The sequence below is a fragment of the Anopheles stephensi genome, chromosome 3 (assembly GCF_013141755.1).
Source record: "Anopheles stephensi strain Indian chromosome 3, UCI_ANSTEP_V1.0, whole genome shotgun sequence".
Lineage (NCBI taxonomy): Eukaryota > Metazoa > Arthropoda > Insecta > Diptera > Culicidae > Anopheles > Anopheles stephensi.
Window position 1 is genome coordinate 39349769 of NC_050203.1, and position 15369 is coordinate 39365137.

Sequence of the window (15369 nt, forward strand, 5' to 3'; positions counted from 1 at the left end):
ACAGAGCATGGAAAATAGGCTAAGGTATGAGCTCATCCCGTTTGCTATGCACATGGAACTGCACATTCAAACATTCGACTGAGGCGGAACGTCCAAGACGTTGTTCACAAATGATTACACTTTCCGGTTGCCGTTTCACATTGTTTGCTTTCAGCCTCGATATCGGTGAGAAATGTGTACAACCTTCCGAAGGTAGCACTGACGGTTAAACCGGACCCCTCGGATCCCAACTATCTGCAGACGAAGGAAGGAGTAACGCCGGGCAGTTTCTACGATGCTGGCATGATGCTGGGTTCCTCGGACTATTATGGCAGCGAGAAGTACATACGGCCCGACATAAGCTTCGAATCGACGCACGATCTGTACACGCAAGCCCAGCTCCAACGGGCCCAGGAATTGAATCTGCAGCAGCACTACCAGCTGCAAAACATTGATCGCAGCCTGGCAACGATGCAGGAACAGCAACATCAGGACGCTTCGCCACTGTCGCCGATGAGAGGTGGACTGGAGACGAAATGGTCAACCACTCCTACTGCTGGTGGTAGCGACACGGGCGGATATATGAATGGTCGGCTCAAGCACGATTCGTCTAACGAAAGGCTGGATTCAAAGGTAAGAACGCTTTGTACGATTTTATTTGTGGCGAAGGATACGGATGCAGATTGTTTTAAAAAAAGCCGAATGTGTTCACAGCATGATTATCGTTTATTATCGATCGAAATATTTTATTTTATACTTTCATATCAGAGACGTTATATTTAATTAGCTTTTTATTGTGGTGTCGAGTACCCGACAGTTGATTAAAAATGGTCGCTCCAATAAATCAATTGTTTTGCGGAAAATTAAGCAAGGACGGCCTGGGGCCGGTTGGGTGTTCGAGGCGGCACCGGTCTTCACGCGGCATAATCGTGGTTCAAGACCCGTCCAGACCACCTTCCAGGGCTGTCCTTTTTCCTGCGAGTAAAATCAAATCACTAAAAGCCAGAAATGGAAGGACGAGACCTTTAGGGGTTGGTAGTGCCAAGGAGGAAGAAGAAGGACGGTCTGGTCGTTCTTCCTCCTATGAAAAAATCAGAACCAAGAACTTCCTATCCAGCTATCTGATATAACTTAGTCTAGTAATTATAGGGAATTTCTACGAGTCTACTATATTTCTTGTGAGTGTAATATTCTCTTGCCGGATAGAAAAGCTTAAACTTTTCGCAGAACTATTAAGGTTCTGCCTGGAATCTGACCCTTGCTAAGGCAGGAGATCCTCATACGGCAGACGACTGACTATCCAACCAACGTGGTATCATTAAGTGTAGTAAGCAAGAAATGGCAGTCTGGCAGGCCTTATCAACAGGTCGGTTAGGGCCAATAAAAGAGAGAGAGAAGGTAGGAGATCCGCAACATTCCCCACACAAATGTGCCAGGACCTAGTCTGTTTGCTGCTACACAAGGTTGAATAGTAGCGAACGATTTAATGACACATGTTTCGTGTCTTGACATTTCCACAGCCTTTGGATGTATCTGCTGGCGACTTGCTAAATCGAACGCACGAAGAGTTGATTCTTCTGTTAATCCAGTTGCGACGTCAAAACAGCCAAACGGCACGATCCATTGAGCAGTGCTGCACGAATATTCACGAATTACAGGTTTTTCTTTTCATGTTTCACATATGCTTAATTTGTGTTATTAACCCACGGGTGTGTTGGGTTTTTTCTTCTGATTATTATAACATTATTGCATTAATTTCAAAGTTTGCACATAATACTAACAAGCTTCCTTCTAGGTCTCTTAAAATTCTAAAAAAATCTTAAAATTGTATGCAAAAGAGCGATTAAAAATTTGATTTGGTGGTGATGGATACACTATTTTGTGTAGCTAATTAATGTGCCTACAAAAAAAACAGGGAAATTACTAACATTTCGCTACACTGGTTGGCTTAGCTTAACATCCTGCTTTTTCATTAACCTTTTAGAATCTAATCCGAACTGCGGAAGGAAACCGGAAAGCGGATAGTTTGGCCAGATTGGACGCTCTTAAGCAGCAATTGACGGAGCTTGAAAAGCAGTACGAAAAGGAGAAGCCTTTGATCAATTTGGTTGACAACATGGTTAAGCTGGGAAGCTTGTACCGTGGACCGATTGGTGGCAAAAAACAGCTCCAGTCACCCGAGTCTGCCACGCTCGATCGGCTGGAGTTCAACCAGAGAATGCAAGAGCGCCGACTGTTGCAGGAAGAACAGCGGCAATGGGATCGTACCAGCCCGAACCACGTGGAGTTGCAGGTAAGTGGCGTGTGCGATAGTATAAGAAACATATTTCCACAGAAAACCTCAACCCGACTTTAACTTCTTTGCCCAGTCGAAAGTGCAACAGTTGTATCAGATTGACAAATTGATGCAGGAAGAGTCGGGTACGCTGCAAGCGTTGCAAAGGGATAAGGAGAATCTGGAGAAAGCCCTCGCTACTTTGAAAACGAAGGTCCTGAATCGCGAAAGTGGCAACCTGCCAATGGCGATGGATACGGCCAGACAACAGCAGCACACGCTGGAGCGTGAATTGACGCGGGTGCATCAGTTACTAGCGGCTAACTCAAAGGTATGTTTTGGTAATTTGATCTCGTACGTACATTGATTGATTTTATGATTCCGTTTGTTTGTGTTGCCTCTAGAAACTGGAGAAAACGGTTTCGACGAACGCGCGATTGGAGCAGGAACTGCTGGTATTGCGGCAAAAGCTTCAAGCCACTCGCGAGCATCGTTCGATGCATTCTGTGTTTGATTCGGCATCAGCAATGGATAACCAATACACGCCCGGCTCGGTAACTGCTGTGCTTGAATCCGAACTAAAGCGCGCAAAGCTGCTGGTAGGCGATATGCAACGTCAGCGACAGGAGCTTGGACAAGCCGTGCGCCAACTAACGTCCTACGGCGCAAGCGATAACAGTGGTTCCCAACTGATGGACCGTCTTCAGAGCGATGAGCAGCAGCATTCGCAACTGCAACAAGAACACCAGCACCAGCGAGACCCACAATCGAATGGATCGAAGCATAAACGAAGCTATTCATCGTCCTGGGTAGAGACGGATCTGGATTCGATGGCGGGCAAAGAATCGGCAGCAGCAAGCTCGCACGCCCATCGGGCCCTGTCCTCTTCCTCATCGAGCGTGCTGACGATCGATGACGAGATGCAAAACCTGTTCCTTCCAAGCAGTCGCACCAAAGATCCGATGGAAGGCATGGAATCGATGGAAGAGCTGTACTCAGCCGGCTCTGCCTACAACTATGGCAGTGGTATGATGAATGCCGTCGACAAGCAGGAAATTAAAACGGTTCGCATCGTGAAGCGGGAGTCGGAGCGCCGAACGCGAGATAAGGAAAAGAACGATCGTAACCTTGCCCTGAGCCTGGATCAGGTGCTGGAGGAGGAAGCACAGCTGATGGAGGACTACCAGCGTTCAAAATCGTTACCAAGAGGGTACGAAACGCACGAGCTGTTTGTGCAGAGCCACGATGCGCTCGGCGCTGGTTCCGGTGCTGATGGTGTCATGGGAGGCGCAGCAACTTCGATGGACGGCAGTAGGATGATGATCGATTACTATAGCAGCGTAGTTGCGTCGGCGAATGGAAACAGTTACCCGGTTTCGTTGATCGATCGTCAGGCCGATCTTTACACGGGCCACTTCGAGACGGGATTGCAATCGAAATACATCACCAACGACAACATGAGCAACGGTGGAAGCGGGGGCAGATCTTCGGGCATGATGAGCAATTCGTATCAGGCCAATTCCTATCTTACCAGCGGCGGCAGTTCGGGCGTTGGTGCAACCGCGCTAGGAGGTTTGAAACGAAAAACAGAATCTATTCAAAGCCTCACCAACACCGACGCGGAGCTAGATCCCGTATTCCAGAGCGAGGCCGCAAAGCAAATCATCAACGAGATGGCGACTGGAGCGAGTATGTCGGTGGGTGAAAATAGTGGCGAATCGTCGGGCAGTGGCGAGAATAAAGCTCCCACTAGCAAAGACGAGCAGCAGTACCAGCAACAGCAACGCCAGCAAGCGCAGCAAAACCGGCAGCGCCGGGCAGTGCCGAAGGAAAAACGACGGCATCACACGGCTCCCCACCACGTGAACGCCAAATCGATCGAACTGATGCACAGCGAAAATGATATGAACAAAAATGTACGTTAAATGGTTTTTACGGGGTTTTTAGGGTTAAATGGCTAGATTTAGCTAACATTGTTAACACTTGCTTCGTTTGCAGAACGTCAATTGGCGAGCGCGTGATGATGTGGATCTGGAGGTGACGATACGGCCACGCTCAAACGCACCGGACGTGGTGCGGTCGGCGCTTGGACCACGGGAAAAGATTTCCGAACATACCATCGACAAATTGCTGGCAGCGCCGAGCAAGATTCTCATTCCAGAACGGTACGTGCCGGAACAGACGCCCGAGCTGTCTCCAGAGGAGAAGCGTCGGCGCCAGGAAAAAGTGGAAGCTATCAAGAAGATGCTTTCGGACACGCCGATTGGCGGTGGTGCTGGCACTAACGTGAGTGTTGTAGCATGTTCCAATGTCCTTGTGGAGCGATACTGACGAACACGGTTTGCATACATTGTGTCCTTAGGAAACCGGAACCAATCCCGTCGTTCCCAATGCGGAAAAGAAGCAGCGCGAACATCTCATCCAACTCAACCAAATCCTCGCACAGCAAGTGATGCAAATGAGCAAGATTGTGGCAGGTGAGGATTGTGTTCGAATCTTGTCTATAGGTTATTTAATAATTGAATCCATTTGGCATTCAATGAACATGCTTCATCTTGATTCCTTCTACTAGATTATGCCGAGTTTTACCGTTTTATTGTTGTGTTGTTTGATGTTTAGTGTTCCATGTGTTAGTAGTTGCATTTGAATTTGTGCCACGTTATCACAACGCACTGTGTGTGATATGTATTAAATATGTTATGAATTGTTTAAAAATATATTTAAATATTGCAGGGTTTCTCAGACCAGTTCAACAACGTAACACTTCCTCTTAACGACATTTGTTTAATTATTTATAGAAGCTTTGGGGGCGGTCCGGTGGCCGAGGCGAAAGGGGCGCCGATCTTCACACGGCAAGGGCCGGGGTTCAAATCCCATCCAGACCGCCTCCCCGTACGTAGAGCTGGTAAAATTAATTACTGCTGGTAAAATTAAGTCACAGAAAGCCAGAAATGGCAGGCCGAGACCTCTCGAGGTTGTAGTGCCAAGGAAGAAGAAGATAGAAGCTTTGAGTCTTAGAGACTTCATTCGCCTCTCTCAACAACATAAAATGCTTCCCTGAAATCGTACATGCAATTAAAACCCGGAAACAGTATAACATCGAACCACGCAGTATACGCAGTATAGCAGCTGACAGCTTGGAATTTTCCATTTTCTAGCTGGGATTTTACGGAGTTGAATGTTTGTTTTCCCGTGTTGAGAAGGGTCAACGAGGTTGAATTGCATCTTCTTTTTTTTATTCGTTTTTTATAGAGGCTTTGGGTCTTTGAGACCTCATTCGTCTCTTTCCTGTCTATTGTTACATGTGTGGTACAACCAAAGTGAGTTGAGAGGAGGTGCCGTAAAAAGCCCGTTTTGACACATGGAAAGAAGTAGAAGACCAGGACCAGTTTGACGTTTACTTGACCGCATTGAATCAGCTGGTCATATGTGTTGTTTATCATTCTCGAAGCAATAACATCATTATATGATTTGTTTTCTTCCATTCTGCTGTTCAATATCGTTCGGAAAGCTTAGATCAAGTGAAGATATCAGGATATTGTAGTGTATCAGTGCTATCTGAGGTGATTCTGTATTATATTTATAACTGTTTTTGGTGGTAACGATTCTGCGCCTATACGGACAGGGCAGCTGACTGTATCGGCGTCATAGACGGAGCCGGTTTGCATCCCCGAACTATTGGAAGATCCGAGATATAGGATCATTCCACTTTTTTGCCGATCTGCAAGCAAAAAATCATCAAGAGCACAGCAGATCGAGCTTATTCAATGTATGCTAGAGATCACTTGCTTGACCAACAAAGAATGCTTGACCGCAGTTTGTTTACATTTCAGTCAAGTAAACGTCAAAATTTTTTTCAAAATGTCCGACCGAGAAATCGCTATTCCGACACCTCCTCTCAACTCACTTTGGGTACAACTATTGTGTGTATAGCTTAAGTATTGCTTAACTATCATAGTATGATAGTATGATGGCTAGGTCGGTATCAAGTTGGCAGGTGGCTTGGTGTGTAGTGTATCCATGGTAATCGGCGAGGATGTGGCGAACGGTAATGTCGACGCCACAGAAGCTGCAAAGTTCTTTGCAAAGAGGACTGGATCTGTCGAGAAGGTAGCAGTGTGACAGGCGGATGTGGCCAATGCGAAGGCACGAAAGGACTCACTGGATGTGGTTGGAAAAGGGTTCGTGTTGTACTTGATGGAGCGAAGTTTTGTGGAGAGATCTAGGTTGTGCCTGGTGGTGTTCCAGTGTTGAGCGACTATTGCGTTAGTGAAGCGGATGGCGTCTCGGCGCGAATGAGTGCTGTGGGGTTCGGTTGGACGGAGCCGACCTTTGTTGGCCAGCCGGTCGGCATTTTCGTTTCCGTCGATTCCGGAATGACCCGGAGATCAACAGAAAACTATTGCAGGTTATGCGGGGATGTCGTCAAGGATCTGGATGTGAGGGTCTTTAGAGCCGTGTTCGAGGGCGATCAGAACACTGGCCTGAATTGCATATTCCATGTCGGATTATCGATTTATGCTGTTGACGTATAGTGTTACAATGCTGAACTAGCCTGAGAAACCCTGTAATAATTTATTGAAGTTACATGAAGACATGTTTGAACATTAGAGTATGTTTGCTGCATCTATTTAGTTTTCAGTTAAATCCATAATATCGACATCGAGATGTTTACTAGAATAATAACAAAATGAACATTTATAAGTTTCATGAAGAAAATGCAATAATTAGATTCCATATTTAATATCGAGAATACTAGTACGTCAATATTGTTAGTTAAACCTTTGTATCCTATTTTTAGAATCTATCCATTTGATTATATTTTTAAAACTCAATCTAAAATCATGAGTTGATGAACAAACAACATCTCTTTATGTTGAAATAATCGACTTGATATTAGACATCCAATACCATCAGCCTTAACAAAAATTAGATTTTTTACATAGAAAAGAATTCAACCAAGTTGCGTTAGAGTTTCACAACATTATTTGCACCATGTGGCCGGAGTGAAAGATTAAATTTTAGCTTTTTATTCTGGCAAATATTCTTTATGATTATGTTTCTTCATGCTTATCCAACAGTAGATCGGACACTGAAACGCTTGAGCACAACACAGCACCGACATGTTACAGATGTTATCGTTATCATTTTACTTTTACTTTATTTTACTTTACTTTAATTTTATCTTCTATTCTACCGTTTCCTAAATTTACTTCTTCACTAAAACCAAAAAATGCTCGTTATTCATTATAATTGATTTTTTTTTTGGTTTACATTTCTATTTTCTGATTTTATTTATAATTTAATTATTTGTTTTGCTTCCTTCTTTTCACATCAGGCAACCCAAACCATCATTCAGCCACTAATGCACAAAAGTAGTTGTTAGGATGTGCTTGCCTTGCGCCATGCGTCCAATGAAGCAGCGGTAGTGCATTGTGTGTGTGTGTTTTCTGTGTGTTTGCAAGCATGGTTTGCACACCTCTACACAAGTTTGATGTGCACGTATACATCATCCTGTGCATCGAGTACAAAGCAAAAAGAAAAACCTCCTCCTCCACTGCATCCATCTTTCACAACCATTATATTCATGCCATTTCTATGACACACCGTCTATCCGTCTCGTCATCATAACATCCCTGATAAAACACTCTTAATTCATTTCCTGCCACAAACCCGTTTCATTTGCGTGTTGCGACAACACACTAACACTACACCAATATTACGCAGAGGATAAACCGGCGAGCTATGGCATGAGCGACATGCGAAAAGGTTTGTATAGTGTATATGCAATTAAATCACGACAAACGTAAGCCCCGACACAGGCGATAAGTTAATGCAGTTGAAATTCATTGTTTAGTGTTGCAAAATTACTTGTAATGAGGATTATTTGAAAATGCTATTCTAGAGGATAACGGCAAAAATTCCAATCAATCCAATATTGTTTTCTGAAAGTCTTTGAATCGATCGACTAGGATAAAAACATAATACAACAGCTACACAAATATGCTTTACACGATCGTATCATTCATATGGTTCCGCATAACATCGATATTAAAGCAATCGTTCTTATAATCGTTAAAAAGCAAACGATTCGTTTAAAATGCATGCCGTTTGTTACAGTCGTTAGTTCCGAAATTGAATGTTTTGCTCATTACATACCCTTCATGCATGTGTTTGCGTTCGTATATTAAGCTGCTTTAATATACATGCTGCGCTAGTACGTACGTATTATTGTCTAATAGTAATTGCACTCTCTCGATCTTCCTTCTCTCTTTGATCGACAACTTTTTGGCGTTACGGTCCGGTACGCAAAACAGAAAACTCGTCAGCCGTACTGCCGTCTAAGATAAAAAGGAAGGGAATTGCACAGTTCGGAGCCAATCCATCCGGCAGCAAGACGAACGTCGAAAAGGATCACTATGAATCGGATCTGGAAGACTACGATACGGATTCGCCGGCCGAACCGCTCCCACTGTACCAGCAGCGTGAAAACTACTTTACCTAAGATGATGATGAACAGCTGCTTGACGACATCCGTCCGTGTCTTATTGCGTCAGTGTAGCGGGAAGATATTCCCTTCCGTTGCCCAAACAAGGGTAGAAAAGGCTACGAATAGCGCGCAATGGTATGTAACATGAATTGTTATTAGCAGTGAACTCGTTCGCCGTGGAGATTGATAGTATCGGTTCTTCCAAAAGCATCATCATCATCATCATCGTCATGCATTCGCGATGCAGTCGTGCTGCTCTAGTTGCTTTAGATAGGAGAACAAAAGCATGCAATCGACACTCAGCAACTGAAGGGGAGGTTTTGGAAGTAATGTTAAAACGATACCGAATATCGAATATTGACTGTTATGCAAATGAGTTCATCAAAAATCAGTTGCCTTTGTTCCTTAGAAGGGTACGATTGGGAAAATGTGCTTCATAATCATCACTTACACCTTTTACAGGGTTTCTCAGACCAGTTTAACATTGTAACACTATATGTCAACGGCATGGAATGCTAATCCGACGTCGTATATTCAATCCAATCTTGTTAACCCTTTTCAACTCGGGAAAACTGACTTTCAACTCTATAAAATCCCTACTCGACTTGGTTTCTCACTAAAATCCCCGTATCATTTCAATGGTCGAGGGGATTGTAACACCGATCTTCCCACGTTAGGGATAAAATCTGTTCCGGACCGCTTCCCAGCAGGCAGGGCTGACTATCCAGCTGCATAATTGCATAGTTTGAAGTTGGATTAGCGTTTCATCCTGTTGATATTCAGTGTTAGTAGTGTTGGGTCAAGTGGCTCTTTTTAAAGAGGAGAAGGTCCCGGTAGCTCCGCACTCACTGAGGGCAAATAGGTCGGAGAGTGCGAAGAGCTACCTACAAGAGCAGCTACCTACAAGGCCTCTACCCAACACTAAGTGTTACAATATTGAACTGGCCGGAGAAACCCTGTACGCAGTATATGACAGTTTTACAACACACAAACAGTGTATAAAATACATACTATTTATACAAGTCCCAGTGCGTAGGAAACGTTCTCGTGTTTCCTTTACTTGGCACACCATTACGGATGAGTTTCAGTTGCATGGAGAATGGTATGAAATGTATCAGAGCATTACCAAGTGGAACTAAACGAAGGCATTCATTCCACAGGTTTCCTATCCTAACAAGAGAAAACAAAGACTTCTGGTTAGTGAATATCAATAGCTAAGAGTTTTGAGGTAGAAGAAGCTAACTGAACTAAACTAAAGTTTTACTGCTCCACTAGTTGCTGATACAGATACAGTAATACCGTACTTCCATCAAACTTAACAACATTTTTACAAGCGCTTTGCGGAATGTGCATTCATGCTAACAAACAAACGAAAAGCTTTATAGCAAAGTAATTGTTGCGGTACAGGGTTTGCGCTGGCAGCCTTACTTGCAAAGAGCCATCCTTTATCTCTATATTCATACAAAAGCTACAATTGCTTGCTAGGCCCACCCGCTAGGAATCATTTTAATGCCCGCGATGCTTTTCCGAAATATTTTATTTTCTAAACGAATGCGCCCCGTTTTTTTAAATGATGAGAATATCAACGAATTGAAACAAAACGACGCGGTATAAGAGCGTTGCGATTTTTACAACATAACTAACATTGCATGAATTGCATACAACAACAGGGAGGACCGCGAACGTAGCTAATCGGATTACATACGAATTATACCTGGTAGTGGTAGAACTTACTATACTAAACGCGTTGTTGTACATACTTAAAACATTAGTCTAAAGCTAAAATCCAATATATGAACCAGACGCATATACCCTTCGAATCCTGAGTCGCATATGACACATATACAACACAGAGCTTTTATGGGAAGGTTGCTGCTCGGTCGGCTTAGTAGAAGAACCACACACGCACTTACACCACACCCACTAGCAGCATTAAAAGGCACTAACTATTTAATGGTCGAATTAAATCATTTTCCATCATATCAATACACACGTGAACGGCTCAATGTTCTGCGATCTGAGCCACCACCACTATTAAGTGTGCGTGCAGCTTTAGCTGCATCATTCATATCATTCATATCTCATGCGAACAGAAATATTCGATTAGCGGGTATTGCCGACCGAAAGTTGTCGTCTCACTAGAATTGCTCAAAAAGCTAGACTTAAGCACGTGATTTGTTGCACTACCACGAAGAGAGTCATGCAAGCGCGGTCAATTAGTAAGGTGCGCGATCGTACATCGTGCTTGTTATATAGTTTAAAGCATAATTTAATTTAAAAAAGACAGGGGGAAACACATAGTATAAACCACAGTACCGGTACGCAATATTCGGCACATGTAGTGTGAATCGGCATCAGGGCATATGTTTTACAAGCATACCGTATGATTGTGTTGTGTGCAAAAAACGGGCTCGAAACAAAGCTATAAAAAAACAGATACGTACATATAAGATAATGGAATGCAAATTTGCGCCCCCCACGTGTTTATCAGCGCCTAGTAGCTTTATCATTAACATTCCCATGCAGTCACATTATAAAGCTGCGTAAAGCAGTTGTAGTACATGATAATCCTGTTTGCACCTGAAATTTTAATCCACAGTAAGAATCAACCATGAGACAGATACAGATGCTATTGTGAGGCGCAAAGGGCATGTTGCCGCACTAGCAATCAGACTAACCATGTAGATGCATTTTACAACTGTTTGCTCAGTCAATTTCGAAACAATTCAAAGCAGTGTTTTTCAATCGATAATGTAAAAGCACCGATCGTTTTTGTAGGTTCCTTAGATGAGGCTGCAGATGACTGGGGGAATCAATTTCCTTTCATTGAGAAAATTACCAGATGATATTGTAATCGAAGCCGATTATATTGTACACGGCCTGTCAGCGCTCGAGCAAGTGCGTAACTTACAGGTATAGACAGTTGAAGCCGTTCCCATGTCAACCAGCAACTCGATTACCATTTCATCTAAGTAGCCTTCAAAAAACATCGATGCTTTTACATTCGCAACTGAAGAACCCTGTACAAAAAGGGAACCAGTTTTGCTTGAGGTTTGGAGAAGGTACCGGAGATGGTGAAGAGACGCTGAAATTACCAGTATTCAATTAAAAAGTGGCAATTAAACCTTCGACACATGCGCTCCTCCAGACGGTTAGGAGGCGTCGCGATCCTTTCGTTGCCTTTCTCTCATAAGTTTAGTTAATTAAGAGATTCATTTTTTTCATTCACCACCACAAACATACGGGTGAGTGTGTGTGTGTATACGCAGTGCAGTGTAGTAAATTGTTAATTGTAAAGCAAAAAACAAACACCAATCAACCAACTTGCTATTCGGAACATAACCTAAGCTGCCATAAGAAAATGTTATCTACTTGTGTATTAGACGTTTGTTTTTTATTATGCCTTTTATTTAAAGAATTTAAAAATTTAAAAGCAAACAAAAATCCTGCAACACGGCAAAGGATGTTTAGACCCAGTTAGAGATAGCTAAACAATCTGTGGGCAAAAAGTACAATTTTTAAGACAACACTTTTTTAAAGACATTGCGCCATATATGAAAAAACACACATTTAATTTATTGTAGCCATGTTTTGTAAGCATTAATGTTTTTCTTTTATTATTTTGGGTTCAAACGATGATGTGATGTTGGGGTGGTGGAAAGCCTTCATCGATCGAGAGAGAAAGAGAGAGAGAGGTTTAGGTTAGATATCATCATTTATCTAAAAGATAGTAAACTAAAGACGGTTCCGGTTGACGACCCCTTCGTTCCTTTCGCTGCAGTTTGCCATATTGAGGAAGTAGTTGGGCGACAGCAGTTTACAGTTTATCTGCTGCGAGACACGAATGTCCAGCCATGAATGAATGGATCCGTCTTACCATTTACCTCAAACCAGAGTCCGGGTAGGAGACGCGTGTGATGGTATGGTGGTGGTACGCATATGGAATCTAAGTACAACAACAACAGTCCCGGTTTTGTTAATTATTTGTGCTTAATAGACGCAAGTTGGAAAGAGTAATAGTTTAAGTACGAATCAGTTTTCGTGGATTTAAATTCGGAAAGCAAATTAAATGTTTTGTTTGTTTGTTTGTTTTTTTTTTCAACCAAGTAACTATAGTATGGAATATCCGACCCACTCACACACACACACATAGGGACGGTACCAATATATAAGCCGACAGCAAGTACAGATACACCTTAAATCATAAATCGTTACAGGCACTAGCAACAATAGTGAATTTCATTGTAGAGTAGTTACAATCCTCGTTATTCCCCGTTTATGTTTCTACACGTTTACCAAAACAATCGTAACGTAACGAACGGAAAAAGCTTCAATTATGCTGAACAATAACAACAAAACGACAACAAATATACGATGCTGATGTTGACACAAGCGGGACGGGATAACGCATCAGAGTAGGTAGCACGTAAGATGTTAAATTATTATTATCATACATACCAATCCATACGAGTAAGCGGCTATCATTATCGTTACTGAACGAGCGCGAACTGTACAATAATCCATCGACGCCACAATCGATTACACCACACAACCGAGCGTGTTAGCCAACTTCCTGACGAGCGAACATGTACGAAAAGGAAGGAAGCTCAGTAAAGTGCAAAATATAAATAAAGCAAGCAAAAGCATTGGAATCGTTTCACCCTTTTCATATGGCCTTCTTTGGTGTTTTCTAGTGTTGGTCGTTCCGGTTCGAGCCTAGTAAGGATGATCCGATCCTTGTTTTTTTGGGCCGGTACGTTCCGATCCTTTTGTTCAAAATATTTCCCTTCCGATACGTTCCGTTCTTTTTCGTAGCGGTTCAAAAATTTAGAACAGTTCTATTCTTTTTCGTACCGATGCAATACTTTCGTTCCGTTCTTTACCTTATTCGTACTGATCCGGTACTTTCACTCCGTTCCGTTCTTTTTCGCACGGATCCGACGGTAAAAGACCCGAAAAGGTCCCCCCCATCCCTAGAATCTTTTGTGTGCAGCACTGTGACCTGTCATTTTTGTAGCACAGTGTGATTTCCATGTGGTCAAAATTTGTTTGATACAAACATAGTGCATTGTTCTCTAATACTGTTACTAGACAGCGTGTAGAGCAAGTGTACATTGTAACAAGTGATTTGAAATGCTGATAATCTTATGGTAAAAGACTCGAGAAACCCCCCCCCCCCCCCCCTGTAATTTGTAAGGCACTGTAGGATTTACGCCTAAATGTATGCAATTCGCCGTACACGTTGAAAAAGCGGTAAAAGACTCGAGAAGGCCCCCCCTAGAATCTTTTGTGTGCAGCACTGTGGCCTGTCATTTTTGTTGTACAGTGGGATTTCTGAATGGTCAAAACTCATTTGACATAAACATTGTGCATTGTTCCTGAATACTGTTAATAGACAGCGAGTAGAACTTGATAAAATACATTGTAACAAGTGGTTTGAGATTATGATATTCTTATGTTTCCTCCTTTGCTGAATATCAATGCAAGGTAACAAGTATTCATCGAATTACTGTTCCGTTACCGTCCGAGAACGCCGTGCATGTTTTAGGCCCGATTGTTCACCCCTAGTGCGACCGAAAATTAGTACGAAGCCCCTGTAAGCCAAAATGAATGGTAGGGTTAGCGGAGAGGGGCTTTAATCAAATAATAACAATATTTTATTCGACTTTCTTAAGCCAATTTTGACCACTCTGAAAGCACACTGAAAGCACACTGTGAAGCTTTCGCAACGTGTACTGCGGATTGCATACCTTTAGGCGTATATCCTATAGTGCCTAACAAATTTTGTCAGGGGGGGGGGGCTTCTCGAGTCTTACCCAAAAATGAACCAGTTCCGTTCCGTTCCTTTGTTTTTTCAGCGATATTCCCAACGCCTTAGCCGCATTGTTTGTGTTGCATTGGAGATTGGAAATAGTCTCACCCTTGCCCCTCTATGCCTGTCGGGTATGTCTATTGTTTATTTACTGTTGCAACTTTTGCAATTTCCCACAATGCAACCCGACTCATGCACTGGCTGGCGCACACCTAGTGAGGTGCGTTATGTTCCGCACAACTTTCCCTCTTATGCTTCATTAACCCTGTGTCTCGGACAACCGGAACAACAACTTCATATTCTAGGCAACTCGGCGGGCCAACCGGTTAGCCAGCAACTTCGGTGGCTTATAGCGTTTGAATGCGGTGAAATATGCGGATGAACGTTAAATTAACTCTATTCAAAGTTCTACTGGTCTAAATCTTCTTCTTCTTTGGCGTAACGACCTCTTGGGTCATGCCTGCCATTTCTGGCTTACTTGGTTTAATGATACCACGCACTTGGATAGTCAGTCCTCACTACGGGGGAACGATCCGGATGGAATTTGAACCCCGGTCCAGCCGTATGAAGACCGGCACCGTTGTCGCTCCAAATTGTCTAAATATTTTGCCTCAATTCCGATCCAGTGTCATGGCTCTTCAAAGCTGACACATTTTTTTCCAACAAAAAACTAGTGAAATATAGTTATTTAAGTTCGTTATAGAAGTTTCGTGGCTTTAAAAGAGATTTTGTAGAACTCATGACATGACAGATGAGTTCTTTCTAGAAATTAGAATTTCTAGTATTGTAACATAATTACTTATCAGCGGCTCG

The 15369-nt window shown here is 42.9% G+C and overlaps 1 protein-coding gene across 5 annotated transcripts in view; it reads left to right on the forward strand.

The window, feature by feature from the left end:
- The window catches only part of LOC118511923, a 32137-nt gene extending 18733 nt beyond the window's left edge, over positions 1 to 13404 (forward strand). Inside the window, exons 5-14 of one of the 5 annotated variants that reach the window (XR_004906195.1) lie at positions 155 to 612; positions 1500 to 1637; positions 1964 to 2272; positions 2349 to 2585; positions 2659 to 4170; positions 4253 to 4540; positions 4617 to 4731; positions 7982 to 8023; positions 8572 to 8879; positions 8953 to 13404. Coding sequence is in view for 3 of the 5 variants with exons in the window: in XM_036055568.1 (XP_035911461.1) it covers positions 155 to 612; positions 1500 to 1637; positions 1964 to 2272; positions 2349 to 2585; positions 2659 to 4170; positions 4253 to 4540; positions 4617 to 4731; positions 7982 to 8023; positions 8572 to 8759 (3287 nt within the window). In the remaining 2 variants the exon portion in view is untranslated. Of the gene's footprint in view, positions 1 to 154; positions 613 to 1499; positions 1638 to 1963; positions 2273 to 2348; positions 2586 to 2658; positions 4171 to 4252; positions 4541 to 4616; positions 4732 to 7592; positions 8024 to 8571 lie in introns of all 5 variants that reach the window. The other 4 variants (XR_004906196.1, XM_036055568.1, XM_036055569.1 and 1 more) reach the window with 4 other exon arrangements.
- The last annotated feature ends 1965 nt before the right edge of the window (positions 13405 to 15369 follow it).